At 47.4% G+C, this 14707-nt stretch overlaps 1 protein-coding gene across 3 annotated transcripts in view; it reads left to right on the top strand.

Moving 5' to 3' along the window:
* Positions 1 to 11363, top strand: part of LOC111859226 (regulating synaptic membrane exocytosis protein 1-like) — a 31448-nt gene extending 20085 nt beyond the window's left edge. Inside the window, exons 17-26 of one of the 3 annotated variants that reach the window (XM_023841734.2) lie at positions 3264 to 3361; positions 3454 to 3563; positions 3647 to 3795; positions 4140 to 4289; positions 4804 to 5006; positions 8217 to 8337; positions 8988 to 9100; positions 9200 to 9301; positions 9778 to 9917; positions 10012 to 11363. In XM_023841734.2, the coding sequence (XP_023697502.1) occupies positions 3264 to 3361; positions 3454 to 3563; positions 3647 to 3795; positions 4140 to 4289; positions 4804 to 5006; positions 8217 to 8337; positions 8988 to 9100; positions 9200 to 9301; positions 9778 to 9917; positions 10012 to 10230 (1405 nt within the window). In that variant the 3' untranslated portion in view covers positions 10231 to 11363. Of the gene's footprint in view, positions 1 to 3263; positions 3371 to 3453; positions 3564 to 3646; positions 3796 to 4139; positions 4290 to 4803; positions 5007 to 8216; positions 8338 to 8987; positions 9101 to 9199; positions 9302 to 9777; positions 9918 to 10011 lie in introns of all 3 variants that reach the window. The other 2 variants (XM_072709559.1, XM_023841743.2) reach the window with 2 other exon arrangements.
* The last annotated feature ends 3344 nt before the right edge of the window (positions 11364 to 14707 follow it).

The following is a 14707-nucleotide window of genomic DNA, read 5'->3' as shown; positions in this document are numbered from 1 at the left end:
TCCCTATATCTGAGGGGAGATCCACTGGATCACCAGTGGGGCTGCACATGGAGCTGATCTCCTACTAATTGTTCTTCTGAAGGAAGCACATACCCACTAATTCAGCAGTTAAATCCTAAAAAAAGATCTCATTTTGTGCGAGAAATGAGCTCTTGAAACAGTTTGTTAGTCGTGGCAAACCTGGACCACTAGGGGACGCTGGTGGACTGCATATTCCTGTGTTGCTGCCGTCTGGAGAGTTATGTTGCGTATTAGAGTAGAAACAGCAGCTAACGTGACTTGAGGGTAGGAGACGTTGAAAGTGTATCATCATGACAAATTAAGTATCCAGTGTGGACTGTGTTTTTACTTTTCGTAGTTTAAGCTTTTGCTCCGTGTTCTTTTTTGCTTCTTATGTCTATGCCTGGATTTCTTTCACTGTCTGTCTCCTTTTTTTCACGTCCTTTTGCTGTCTGCATTCACTGGTGCCCCCATTGCATGAGCTCACAGTGACGTCAGTGTGCGTCGAGCGGTCCCTGGCACGAGTGCAGAATGCACAAGGTAAATCAGAGCTCGGGTGTTGTTCTCTCCTTCCTTAATGGGGGGAATAATCATGTGCTAATGGGAGCTTTACTTACACAAAATGGTTTGAGAGTGGAATGAAAAAAAATGATTAGGTCAGAGAGATAACCAATCAGATTGTAGAGGAGGTGGGTCCAAGCCACTAGAGGAGGTGGGACCAAGGCATGTCATTGATTGGTTAGACAATTTGATTGGTTATCTCTCTGAACTAATCATTTTTCTTTCTGCCCTCAGAACAGTTTTGTAAAACTCCCACGAGCTAATCGCATATTGTCAATCACATATTTTCATTTGTCCCCAGTTAGGTTTAAACATTCATTGACAAAGTAAATCCCACCCACAGTGGGTTTGGGGGCCTTATTTTTCACATCACCGATTTCAGGATATGCTGTATATGTTTAAACATAATAGTAGTGGCAGCCAAGGCAGAAGCAAACTGAACGACTGCTATGGGCCCAGTGACCACCTGGGGGCCCCCATCTGCTCAGCCTTTCAGAATTGGGAAGGAAGATGACAAATGACAAATAGGTTAATCCAACTTTGCTTAGGGTCCTGAAAAAAGCTGGGTCAGTCCTGCTTATTTTTGTAAAAGTTGCACATTTAGAAATGGTTTTACTACCAATTTGTAGTAGTTACAACTTTTTAAATGACTTTTTTAATATCCCATTCCTGCATGTGCGTTTTACGTGAATACACCTAGGAACATCTCCAGGTACAATAGTGCACTTCCTCCCAAGATGCCCCTGCTCATGAACAAGGTTCACATGGACATGTGCAGGTAAGCTGGGAGATGACCCAGCCCTATAATTTCCCACTACATCCTCATACGTCAGCCGTAAGACCCAAGCACAGTGCTAGTGATCCTATCCTCTGTAACTGAGGCCGGGAGAGAGAAAAGCTTCTGCTATCAGTGGCAAACGTTGCTTGGTTGCCGATTTGGTCGTGACGCCGTTGCGTGCGGTACCCGTACAGCTCGACCCTCCCCACATCCCTGAGGCTGCAGGTGCAGGCGCGGCCAGATGGGGGCGTGCCTGAGCAAGGCGCTCTCACACAGCACTCACACAGGTTGATGGATGAGGACGGTGCCAGGTGAGATGGCCCCGCTAGATGCTAGATGTCCCACAGGCAATCAGAGTGATTAGCCCCTATTAAAAATACCTCCTCCAAGCCCTTAAACAGTATTGATGTCCTTGTAGCCTCACAGTTAACTGTAGATATAGTCTGATGTGCTTTAATTCTCTTGCCGTTCTTCCTTTGATGCCTTGCTGTGGGCTTAGGGACATTGAGCCATCTCTCTCCAGGGCTAGAAGTGCTAGCACCAACTGTTTGGCTCCAGATGTCAGTCTGTTATCCCCTGAACAAGAAAGGTACACAACCAATTACTTTTTTCATTTTGATGTCAAACTCATTGGCCACGCCTCCTCTGAATGTCCATAGTTTACATACACTGCTTTCATTTTGTACTTCTCCTGTTTCACCACTGGGGGCCGCTGTTGGCCACTCTCAGGTGGACTCGGTCTCTGCCCCGCAGGCAGTCTGGCAGCCCCAGCATACTAATTCAGCCAGGCTCCCCAGAGGAAGAGAGGTACCAGAGACTCCTCTTTACCTTAATGTACTATTGCCTGATACCCGCTGTTTAATTGCACTGAAGTCTGCATTCTGTAGCATGTAGCTTATAGCCTGCGGCTCAGATCAGCTCATTTTAGCTAATTTCAATAGCTTAATTGGTCCAATTATTATCAGCATTTTGTGAATGGAATGGTGACCCCTGCTGGTGACTATGGATATTCAGGCTGTCAGCATTTGAGAGACACTATTGGTTCATTGTCGCTTTTTGGTTGTATTCACCCATAATGCCCCCAGCACCACTTATCTATGATAACTAGAGAAGCCGTTTATGCAGGTATAGCTCAGCGTTCTGTCCCATGGCCTTTCTTTCTATTTCCGCATGCCAGTACGCCCAGATTCCTGCTGATTCTTCATGTTTAGCAGTTGCTTTTCCCACTTGCTTGCTTTAATGTCCACCACGGGCCTGCAGTGTGTCCAGGATCCGGCCCACTTCCATACTCCGGGGAAGCAGAAGAGCTCCACCCCGGTGGCCAAACGGGGAATCTGGGCCCCGCCCTTCCCACCGGCACAGGTGCCAAAGCCACACCCTGTTCCCGCCTCATCGGCGAGCTGAACTCCGCCCCTTCCCCCCATCCTGTGCAGTGTCCTTCCTTCTGGCTGCCCCTCATTCCCACACCCAGTGTTAAACCTAGCTGACCTGTGCACTGAGCGATTGTAGACGGCAGTGAAGCTGTCGCTCTCCCTGTGGTTCCTGTCCTAAGAGCACGTCTCACCCCCTGTCCCTCAACCTAAACCTGTGGGATTTCCTGCTGAACTGGACTCATTTCCACTGTGATTTTCCCTGTGCTGCTTTGTAAAGGACTTCTGACTGACTGTTCTTTGCTGCTCTTCTGGTAATCTCATTGATTTCCTGCTTACTGGAATTTCAGTTTCCATGGCTGCGAGACAAATCCAGATGCTGATCTCCTATGTAGATTCTTCCAGCGCTAGCTTCCAGTGCTGTGTGTATCATCAAGTAGCCAGACGCAAATTCATTCTTGAGGCTGACAGTTACTGATAAATCAGCGCTGTGGCGTTCATCTCCCCCTCCCTTACACAGTCTGTCACTCTCCTGTTTTCTATCTCTTTCTCAGGGCTGTCGCACACCCCCCTTCCACGGTGACCCCAACAGCCACCCGTAGAGTGAGGCAGCTGCCACAGGTGCCCGTGAAAGGCAGCTCCGTTGAGGAAGGTAACCCATGTAGGTGTGCTTGTGTGTGTGTGTGTATGTGTGCAGCTGTGTCTGCATGTGCAGTGACCATTCGAATCCATGTCGCTACCCAGTGGTGGAGGAGCGTACCCGACAGGTGCAGTTGAAAGTCCAATCCTATAGGACTTCTACTACTTGCAATACCACCCATGACCTACAGAGGGAGCCAAAGGGCAAGCGAGAGGTGAGCACTGTACACGGATAGGCCATCCTGTCCCGGTGTTAGCATTCCCATGGCGTGATACCTGTTCCCTGATTCCACCTCAGCGCTACAGGGGTCGACGACGGAGCAGCGACAGCTTTTCAGACAGCGACATCAGTGACATCTCGGCCGTCTCGCGTGACAGCAGTGCCTCACGTGTCAGTAACGCCAGCTACATGTCAGTGCAGTCGGAACGGCCTCGGGGTCGTGTCAGGTGAGTGCGCATTACCTGGTCACCCACCAGGGGGCAGACTTCATCTGGGCTGATGAAGAGATCCACGTCATTGTGAGTCATCTTGTGTGGTGTGTATTAAACATCATGATTCTGTATTTATTTTACGTGTATTTTTGTGTTATATTTCTTTAATTAGATTTAATGTACTTTTTGTTGAGCTGATGCCAATTCCTCAACATGAACTCACACCCTAAGATCAGGATTTTAAAAAATCCACATGCAATATCCCTGTTGATGCTCGCTGGCTTTTTTCTGTAAGTCAGCCCCTCCGTGTTTGCGTCCCATGCCGATGGTTGGGGCTTTGGCGTTGCGGTGAAACGCAGGTCGAAGTCTCTGGAGAGCTGCAAGGGGGTGGAGCGGAGGGAGAGGAGGATATCGTGGGGGACAATTTGCCTGGACGGGGAGAAGGGCAACGGGGGCAAGAACCTCTCAAATGAAGCCGGCAGGAGGCATTCAGTCACGGGGGATCTGAGGTAAAAGGCTGAGGTCAAAGGTCAGAGGTCACCTTCATACAACATGATCTATAGACTAGCCACCATATAGATTGTACTGTCTATAGGATGGCTTGCCTAGCCACTCCGTTGGCTAATTACCAGACATTCATTTGTTCAAATAGACAATAGCATCAAATAGTTGCCCAACAAAGACCCAGAAAAAAGTGATTGGCTTTGCACATGCTTCTTCCCTTTCCTTGGGTCAGCATGGACCTCCAACGGTTCTGAGAGATGGACTCTTCAAGGGCCTCACCTCCCCCATCTCCTTTCACACTCTTCCTCCTAAGCTGAAGCTTGTCCCTCCTCCTCCTCCTCTTCCTCTGCTCCCTCGCCGTATAATAATGTAGGCCTCATTCTGCAACTTCTCCTCATGTTTAGTCACTTCTTCGATAAGACAGGGCTGACTTTCAGCAGAGTTGCTGGTCATGTGTGAAGGTACCATGGTTGGGGATCAGTTAGCGAGCTGAACTTTCTCCATCCGCCGGACCTTCAGCCACCCTCCGGCCGGGAGCCTCCTGAAGAGCAGCAGCATGAGTGGGGAGATGTACCCATCAGAGCGCGCCGATGGCAGCCAGTCCGACCCGGCTCCGGGGAAGCCGTCCAAGCAGCGCCGGACCAGCCTGAGCTCACGCGTGGTGGCCGCGGTGGGCCGGCCCACCCGGAGAAGCAGGAGCACCACACTGCTCAGTCAGGCAGGTCCGTTCCTCTGGAGCCGCCCACGCTCCGTCCAGGAACACCCCCCCCATGTCCCGTACTGGTCTCACCCTGGCACCTCATAAAAATAGGGTCGCAGGTGGGGAGGGGAAGACTGACAGGAGCCAAGACACTAGGGAGAGCCCATGAGTGTGTCAATGTGGATAATGGTAGCTTCAGTTTGGATAAGTGGGGGGGGGGGCAGACATGTATTTGTGGGTCCCTGCTCATAAAAACTGTAGTTCTACAGAGGTCATCTAAACCTAAATAATAAGAAGTAGGAATCTCAGTTCTGTCTTGAGATTGAGGCCTCCTCCTCGTCCTCACTCAGACGCTCACTGACTGCTCTGCTGAGACGGTTTTATACCTCTGTAGCCTTGTTGATTATTCCCCCAAAGAAAGGAACCATGACACAAAGAACTTTCCAGAATCCCAATTTCGTTTGCTGAGCTGGTCTTGCTGCTGCTGCTAAATGGAACGGGGATTTTGACCCTAAAGAGCCACAAGTTTGTAAGACACGTCCTCAGGCAGGTGAATGTGGACTATTTTCCGTTTCTATTCAATATCATTCCATTATTCTCTTGGAAACATTACTGTTACCATTATGTAGCACTTTAATTACTTTGTTTCAGTTTATCCATCCATCCATCCATCCATCCATCCATCCATTCCCCATAACTACTTATCCATGACAGTTTCATTGTGCATTGTGAGCACAAAGCTATCCCAGGATAGCAGAGGGCTGCACAAGGCGTGGAGCACCCTGGCCAGTCCATCGCTTTAACGTAAATTATCTCTAAATTGACTTGTCTGTGGATCCTGGGAGGGGCTGTAGAGCCATAACGCTGATGTCACATACAAGCTAAAGGTCATGGGAGAGGCCACAGACCCTGGAAAAGCCGACTGTGTGTGAACGTGCAGTCTGCTTTATGGCCATTGTTCAGTGCTGATACACTCCTCCTGGAGCTCTTTAAGCCTTATATGGTATGCGTGATCGAGCCCGTAAAGTCTACGGCTGACGTTAAATCTTGTAAAGTGGCCGATAGCGTGGGCTTGTGCATCATCGTCTCACAGCGTGAAGTCGTCCTGAACCGATGGTGACATTTCCCGAACCGTGAGTAGAAGCCTTCTTTAAATTCTCCATCACAATTTGAAGGGTTCTCTTTAACGGGAGGTGATTGACTGCGCTTTGAAGCTTAAGGCCTTTGTGAACTCTGTCCTATAACCTTTTTCTTTGTCTCTAATCGCTTCATTAATCATGACCACAAAATGTAGGCTGTCTGTAAGACCTTCTCATTCATAATTCAGATCCACAGAAATGACCAACATCAGTCTTAGATAATTCTTTGTAGATCAGTGATTTTTTTTTTTTTTACTCACATTTCAAATTTTAAGGAGCCGTAAGGAGAGGTTCTGAAAACACTTAGCTCTCACTTAGCTAGACGTGTTGCTGCTGAATGTAAACACTGAAAAAAAAGAAAACAGCACAGTCTGCCATTTTTGATGTGGTTAAAAGGAGCCGAATGGATCCATTTGCCTTTGGGGTGACACCTGTGACAGATGTCCCTCACATTAAAGGTTTAGAAGGTTCTGATGAGGGATCCTCTTGCCCTTGAATGGCTTCAGCTCTCAAGCTTGGCCACCATTCAGGCCCGAACATGGACGGTCCAGCATTCCTGTGTCTCTGGGCCGAAGAGCAGAGGGGGGCCAGAGTCAGCCCTGGTCTTGGCAGAGCTGCTGCTTCAGCCCCCTGACATCACGCATGGACTCTAATCAGAAGTAATGGAGACAGACGCCTTTGAAGTTGGACCTGATATTCTTTAAAGTCCCATATATTTAAGCTCTGCCTATTTATGTTTTGATTAATGGATTTCCAAAAAAATGAATATAGTGGAGTTCCTGGCTGATCTCTCTGCCAAGCCTGTGGGTAATATCTTAAAAGGCCTCAGGATGATAAATCAAACTGTGACCGGTGCTGAATTTCACTTTAATTCAGCAGATCTGTATCCACATCGCCCATAGCAGGTGGTCTGGTTTCTCTGTCTCTCTTCTTTACTAGCGGCTGGCCTGAAAGCTACAGACAGGACACACTTGGATCTTAACCATTGCATGCAGAGAATTACAGTAGGAACGGCTTGTGATGGGATCTAGAGTGTGTCACGTGATACGTCAGGTGATTCTTCTTCACATGGAAGAGTCTATTCCATATATGTCTTAATGAGTTTGATCTATGGCACCTCTTCTGGTTCATTATAAGATGAGGAGTAAAGATGAAGGACATGTCATACCATACACTGAATTCTGAATATGTCATGAGCCTGAGCTGAAGCCCTGAATTAATCTGAATGAGCCTGAATGATTTGTTTAGCTCAAATATTTGAACAACCACGCTCTCAGTTTGAAAGCGTCACAGTAATCCTAGTCTAGGTCTGAGTTCCAAAACCCTTCAGAGTGATCCTATCATGAGATAACGTGCTACACCGCATTATGTACATTGACATTCAAGTGTACATTTTTAGTTGACGATTTAGTTGGACAGATTAGGTCTCTGTGCCAAGTCCCTGATGACTTAAGATCCTAGCGACACCCCTACTGAATGCCGATACATCATGAGAAGTACGGCTCTCTGTGCAAAAAAGGTCATGAAGATATTGAGTCTTTGGTAGCTCTGTCACAATGAGAGGAAGGACAGGTGTGAAAGCATGTGACCATGCAGAGCATCACACTCAAACAAACATCAAAAACCCTGTGTGTACAGCTCCAGCTGTACTCAGGCACCTGCTACACATCAGACTGACTTCTCGTGCCATTGGGGATGTGTGAGATTTGCCAGGAGTGGCCTGCTTTGGGTTATTTTGGTATGAGCGAGAAGAATAACCAGACACTGGCAAGGGCTGTGGGGTACAGCCGAGTAACAGATCAACAGTGCAGGTCTTATTCAACCACATCCAACAATCCACATGTTTCACTGACCAACTCCATTGACTAGTAGGTTTTGCTCACCAACACTTTCAACACACAAATCTTGCTAAAAAAATATAAAATGTTTAGGTCGTTCTTCTGTTGTATCAGATGAAATGCATCTCACATCCTTGACTTTACTGCCTGTCCCAATTTCTGGCGCACAGTTTCAGCTCCTAGCTCTTTAGCAGACCTCTGCCGATGACGTGGAGAGAGCTTCCCTACTGACGTGTTGACACGCTTGTGTTTCAGAGGCCAATAAGAAGTCGAAGGGTCCGATCCAGCGGAGCCAAGAGACGGGCATGGCAGTGGAGTACCCACGCAGCGCTGAATCGGCCGACGGCAGCATGAACAGCTGCAGCTCGGAGGGGAAGTCAGTACCGCGTGACTCTCAGTGCACTGTTTTTGCCAAGTACAGCCACTTAACGCCCAACCAATGCTCAGCTTTCAGTCACATACCCATGCATGCGTCCAACAATTTAGCCCGGACTGTTGAAAACAGAAATCAGTGGGTGGTGCTCCTTTCTTACAGATCACCTCCTCATTTTCCTTAGATAGGATGGGTTCCTTTCCCATTCCTTCTAAGCAAGGTGTTAAAAATAATCGTACATGCTCAGTCAGACCTGAACCACCACTCAAGCTCCGCTAATGGCCTGCAGCAAAAGAAAAGCTTTGGACTAATTACTGACTGATTAATTGGAGAGAGGATGTTAAATGCGTTCATACTGAGGCATGCCAGTGGCCCACGTCTCTGCCAGACATTCCTGAAAGCACTAGGTCATGGAAACAAGGCTCACTTTAAAGCTGGCTTTGTGCTTGCACGGTGCGGAAATTCAAGTCGTGTCTCAGATAACTTCTCTGTCTCGGCCACCTGCTGTTGGCTGAGCTCGAATAGGTTACGACTGTTATTAAGTCGCCATTAGCATTGAGGGCTTCATCACCGCAGGATCTGAATTAAAAAGAAGATAAATCCGTAAATGAATGGGAAGCATTGTCTCAGTGTGACTTCTGTCTCTGGTCCAGCCTGTTGTTCTCAGGTGCCCAACTGGGAGCAGATGGTCAGTTCAGTGACTTCCTGGACGGCCTTGGCCCAGCGCAGCTGGTAGGCAGGCAGACCTTGGCCACACCTGCGATGGGTGAGTGACATGATTCCCCTTGTCACCCCTACTCCTTCTGCTTCATTTCCCAGCAGCCTGAGTCATTGACTTTGGGTCCCTCCTCCCTATGTGTTCCAGGGGATGTCCAAATTGGCCTGATGGGCAAGAGGGGACAGCTGGAGGTGGAGGTGATCCGGGCCCGTGGCCTCACACCCAAACCTGGTTCCAAATCCCTACCTGGTGAGCCCAATTTCCAGCACTAACATACAACCCTGGGTATCAAAGGGCAACACAGGACAGTGTATCCCAACCCAGTCAATAAGAGACTCTCAACCCAGTCAATAGAGACTCTCAACCCAGTCCATAAGACAGTCCCTAGGGACTTCCAGACAGTCCACATTTTCGCAACAGAATCACGTTTCCCTGACACAGTTCTGTGACCCAACAAAACCCACTCTGCCAGTTGAGAACAGGACCACTTGTTGAAAACCCGCATCTAGGATATTCAGTTCTTAAGATTTTATCAAGTGAGAGACGAGGATACACACATGCAACCCTCTTTAATTTTTTCCCCTGTATTTCATACTGGCAGCTATATTAGTCATTCAAGTACTCAGACTGCACTAACCAACAACACCAATGGATACTTAAAGCATAGCAGGAAATTGGTAATGTGTCAAGAAAGCATTAACTGGCTCATCTTCTGTTTCCTCAAGCTCCATATGTGAAGGTCTACCTGCTGGAGAGCGGTGTGTGCAAGGCCAAGAAGAAAACCAAGATTGCACGGAAAACCCTGGACCCCCTATACCAGCAGGTGCTGCTCTTTGAGGAGCCTCCTCAGAGCAAAGTGCTGCAGGTACGAGCCTCACTCCTAGAATTCTCTTCTCCTATAGTGCTTAGCAAAAATTACATCCCATTTGCTGTCTGTCACCCCATGGTTTCTTTCTCAGGTGATAGTCTGGGGAGACTATGGCCGAATGGACCACAAGTGCTTCATGGGAGTTGCACAGATCCTATTGGAGGAGCTGGACCTGTCCAGTACAGTGATTAGCTGGTACAAACTGTTTCCTGCCTCCTCTCTAGTAGACCCCACCCTGGCCCCTCTGACCCGACGAGCCTCCCAGACGTCACTTGACATTTTACCAGGTCCACTGGGTGCCCGTTCCTAGCTACCATGCTGGAGGTTCGAGCTTGCCCACAACGGACCAGTACCAGAGATTAACAGAACCATCAAATCACTCTGACAGTCAGTCTTTTATGTTCCTCATGTGATTTGTCGATTTAGTTCATGTTCATTAGACATGAGTTAAAGTGATCAGGGAACGAAAAGAGGGAATTGCTATGGACTTCATGGAATTCAGCTGAGACCTTAAGGGTTAAAGAGGTCAAAGGTCTTCAAAGTAGAATCTTTGAGTAAACGAGTAAATTTGAGTAAACCCTTTATCTAGTGCGCTAGCTCTTCTCTCTATAATGTGGTTTAAAAGCCTTCTGGTTAGGTCCAGATCCCCCATCACCACCCCCAACAAAGGGGAGGGAAGCACAACTAAGCTTCACATGTAACAAGAGTGTGAGGAGTGACCCACGTCTACCCTGCAGACTGCAGCCCATAGCTCTCGTGTGCCTGAGTTGATTCTTCTGGTCTTCAATAAGTCTTGTTTTTGATTTGAATTCACTTCTATTTTGTCCCATTTTTCCCCCCAGTAGAAGAAGCACTGTACTGTAGCACTAATCAAACTGACATCCATTTCGCTGGTGTATATCGGTGTACCTTGTGGTTGATATTGCTTTGTGTTTGGGGCAGTGAAACTGTGTAAGAAACTTAACTAAATGTTATGGCACATAAAGGATATCTGTATGTGTGTATGTATGGGGGGAAAAGTATATTTAAACCAACAGGATCTGTAAATATAAGACAATGGGGAGGTCTATTTAGGGGAGGTCATCGTCTTCCTGAGGTCTACCTCTTGCAGATGATGGCCTTGGTCAGACCACCCCCACCTTCCCACCCTTATACTGCAGGCCGGGACCTAGCAGTGCTGGAAACTTGAATGTTTCAGAGAGGGCCCAACCAGTGTAGCCGCAGCTGATCATCAGCCTCATTATGAACCCCCTTTCTCTGGCCCCACATGGGGCCAGCTATCTTCTGTCACTCGTACGGGAAGCTGACAGGTGTTTGACCATGTGCTCCGCGGCCACACAAAGCAGTACTTCTTTGTACCAGACGTGCTTCATATGAACTGTACGTTTTATATCGAAGAGTTTCATTTTTATGGTTTACAAGTAAAAGATTGTGTGGATAATGCACAGTGTTTTGCTGTATTTGTGCACCATATGCAGTTTTTCAGATCAGAATGTACAAATTCAGAATGTACAAATCAATAATAACGCACTTCCTGGTGATATTCACAACAACGGCATCTAGCAAAGGCAATCTCCTGGTGGTCATTTTAAGCTTGGGGTTATTTACATCCAATCAGAGGGACCCCACACCACTATGCTCCACATTATTGCAAAAGTGATAACTGACCGACACCTGATGATTGGTGGAGGAGGTAAACAGGAACCAGGACAAGTGGACTGTACCCCCACCCAAACAGATGGATCACAAAACAAAATGATGACTTTATTTTGCCATTTGTAGAGGTACATTGGGATTCTCTCCTTTTTGAAATATACACACAGGTGAGAGTGAAACTTGTGGTGCAAGTTTAGGGATAGCAATCAGAGATTAAGGCCCTTATTCAAGGGTCCAACAGTGGCATCAGTCTGCTGGCTCTGGGATTCAAACCAGCACGCTTCTGGTCACAGACACAAGTCCAAGAACACTACGCTGCCTCCCCCCCCAGGACTATGAACAGGAAACCGACACTACAGGAGACAGGACAGGGCCAAAAGACAAAAGTGAACAAATGACTATTAAATCAAGACTTAAAGCATGCTAAACAAGACTCCAATAGACAAGAACATAAAGTCTTGCACTCCAGGAGCAACAAGTCTGAGCCACAAACAAAACTTGCTCTCCAGGATCAGAGGTGGAAAGTTCAGTTCCAGAAAGCAGAAATCCAGACCAAGATTTTGTTTCAACTCACCAGTTGCATGCCCTGTGACTATGACTCTATACCAGGGGTGGCCAATCTTATCCGCAAAGGGTCGGTGTGTATGCAGGTTTTTGGGGTAACCTTTAGGTCAGCTGTTCAAACCCAGGTGTGAGGACTCTTCAGCCAATCAGTCCTTTAATTAGTAATCTATTGCAGCGAAAACCCGCATACACACCGGCCCTTTGCAGATAAGATTGGCCACCCCTGCTCTATACTCATCTGGTTGGTTGAAACAAAATCTTGGTCTGGATTTCTACTTTCTGGACTTGAACTTTCCACCTCTGCTCAGGATGCATCAAGCCTGGAAGATCCAGAATTGGTGTAACACTCAGGTTATGCATTTCAGTTGTGATTTTATTTTTCATATTTAGACTGAAACGATTGTCTGCTTTGTAAAGAGTAATTTATTCCTCGCCATGGGTTGGCAAATAATACTGCATACGCAGCAGCTGGCAGGAGTCAAAACGGAAAGTATCTCCAGTATAAACTTTGGAAGAATAACAATCATCCTACACTAATTTTGTTACATGTTTCTATGTCATGTGCAGGATGCATATAGCATGTTGGGTTTGTAGCAGGAAGCGCAAGATTTCTTCATAATCCTTCCATAATCCTGCAGCCCCAGTCCGGATTCTGTGTTTGTTTCAACTGAGCTACTAATTAATTATGCTTAATTGTACTGCTGGTTGACATCTGACAGTTTTGCTTAGTTCAGCAGCTGATTTTTTATGGTACCAGCTGGTACCGAAACCTCTGATGTCCTCAGATAGTGTCAGTGGTCTGTGATGTAACTCTGCAGAACCTATAGCAGTTCTTCTGATGCCCTGAGAGGGGCGCTCACGTAAAAAAGAACTGCACAGTACGGCGTATTTTTCGGTCAGTGAGTATGCGGGGCTCTTTGGCCTTGTAACTTCAGACCCAAATCAGAATGTGTATCCTCCCACGACTAGGGATGACATGCATTACCTGAGTCGTACGCAGCGCTCAGATTCATTAGGGTACTAAAATAGATACTGGATTTCAGATAAATGGATGTCTTTTGTCACCCCCTATCATCTGACAAAGGTGGAATTCTCTAGGGAGATGCTTTTGTTGTTGTGTGGCCTGACAGCTGATCTGTGCGTGGGAGGGACGAATCCCCGCTCTAATATTTCCTTTGTGCGGGTGTTTGCTGTTGCGGTGTACTAAGTTAGGTGCTGATGCCTGGCACGGTCCGGAGCCGAGGGCGTATAAGAGGGTACGGCGACCGGTGCTGGAAACATGAGCGCTTGTAGCATCTGAGCCCTGATTCTCTGTCCGTCGCGTAGCTGACATTGAGGAGCTGGTAAGGTCTGACCCCCGCTGTGGCCTTCAGATTGCTGCCTATAATCGAGACTGCAGGCAAGCAGCGTCAAACACACATCCACTGCAAAGTAGTCGACTGCAATAAGGGCAGTGAAGAGAGCTGCTACGTGGGCACAGATGCCAAAAGCAGACCTCTAAGCTACTGTCTGGGGATCCCTGAGGACTGGGTTAGGATGCACTTTAAACACCTCTGTCAACATGACCTTTTGGGTGGGAAGAGGGGACCTGACCTGAGATGAGCGACAGGGAGTTTACAGTGAGGTCCCTGTCCTGGTTGGGTGCAGTGGGTGCCCTGCACTGGCTTTGTTCCCTTCTTTGACTAGTATGCCTGAAAGGGCATTGTACTGTTCAGCTCTGATGGGGCTGGCAAATATTTGCTGTATCCACTGAAAGCCATGCAGATAATCCTGCTCCAGCCCATCTGACACTCTTCCACTGAGCAAACACGCCGCATGGTTCGTCTCCACTGGGACAGTGTTCATGGGGGAGGTGGAACAGCCTTATTGAATTATTTTGATTTTATCTGTTTTTGTCCTTCAGTCTAGTATCAAACTGGGCTACCTTCCACTAAAGAGTGGTTCCCAGGAGGTTCTTGTACTGGCTACAGTTAAATAATGCAGCTGTCATGTACCGAAGATGCACTAAGATTCCGGATGAAACCGTAAACCAGCTTGGTCTCTTGGGAACACACAGGGTCTCAGCGAGACAAGAAGGCTGAGCACAGTGCCACTTTCTCTGGTGGCTTTGACAAACCACGTGTTAGCTTTTATTTAGCGGATGATTTTGGTGACGGTATCCAAAGACTGTCAGGAAGCCAGTTTAGATATACACGCTACTAGGCTAAGCTTCTACTGAGTGCCTAGTAACAAGTATTAGCACAACACCAAAACACAACACCAAAACACCAATAGAACCAACATCAGAAAAGCTATTCAAATAACACCAGAATAGTCTAGTAGGAACCACATCTAAGAGCAAAACAACAACAAGAGCTGCCAGGTGAAACCATTCCAATTCCACAGTCAACAAAGACCCAAAACTGAGGAGGATGTACCCATAACAATTCACAGTTAACCCTATTCCTTGGACTCTAATTTGGACCTGTCTCTGAAGGAAGCCCAGGGGACTCACCCCTATCCAAAAACGGTGACCACGCTCTGTAAAATCGATTTTTCTCAGGCCCTGCATGAGTGGAAGAAGATAC

This window comes from Paramormyrops kingsleyae, chromosome 3 (genome assembly GCF_048594095.1).
Source record: "Paramormyrops kingsleyae isolate MSU_618 chromosome 3, PKINGS_0.4, whole genome shotgun sequence".
In the NCBI taxonomy this organism is placed as follows: Eukaryota; Metazoa; Chordata; class Actinopteri; order Osteoglossiformes; family Mormyridae; genus Paramormyrops; species Paramormyrops kingsleyae.
This window is presented reverse-complemented; position numbering and strand designations above follow the sequence as displayed.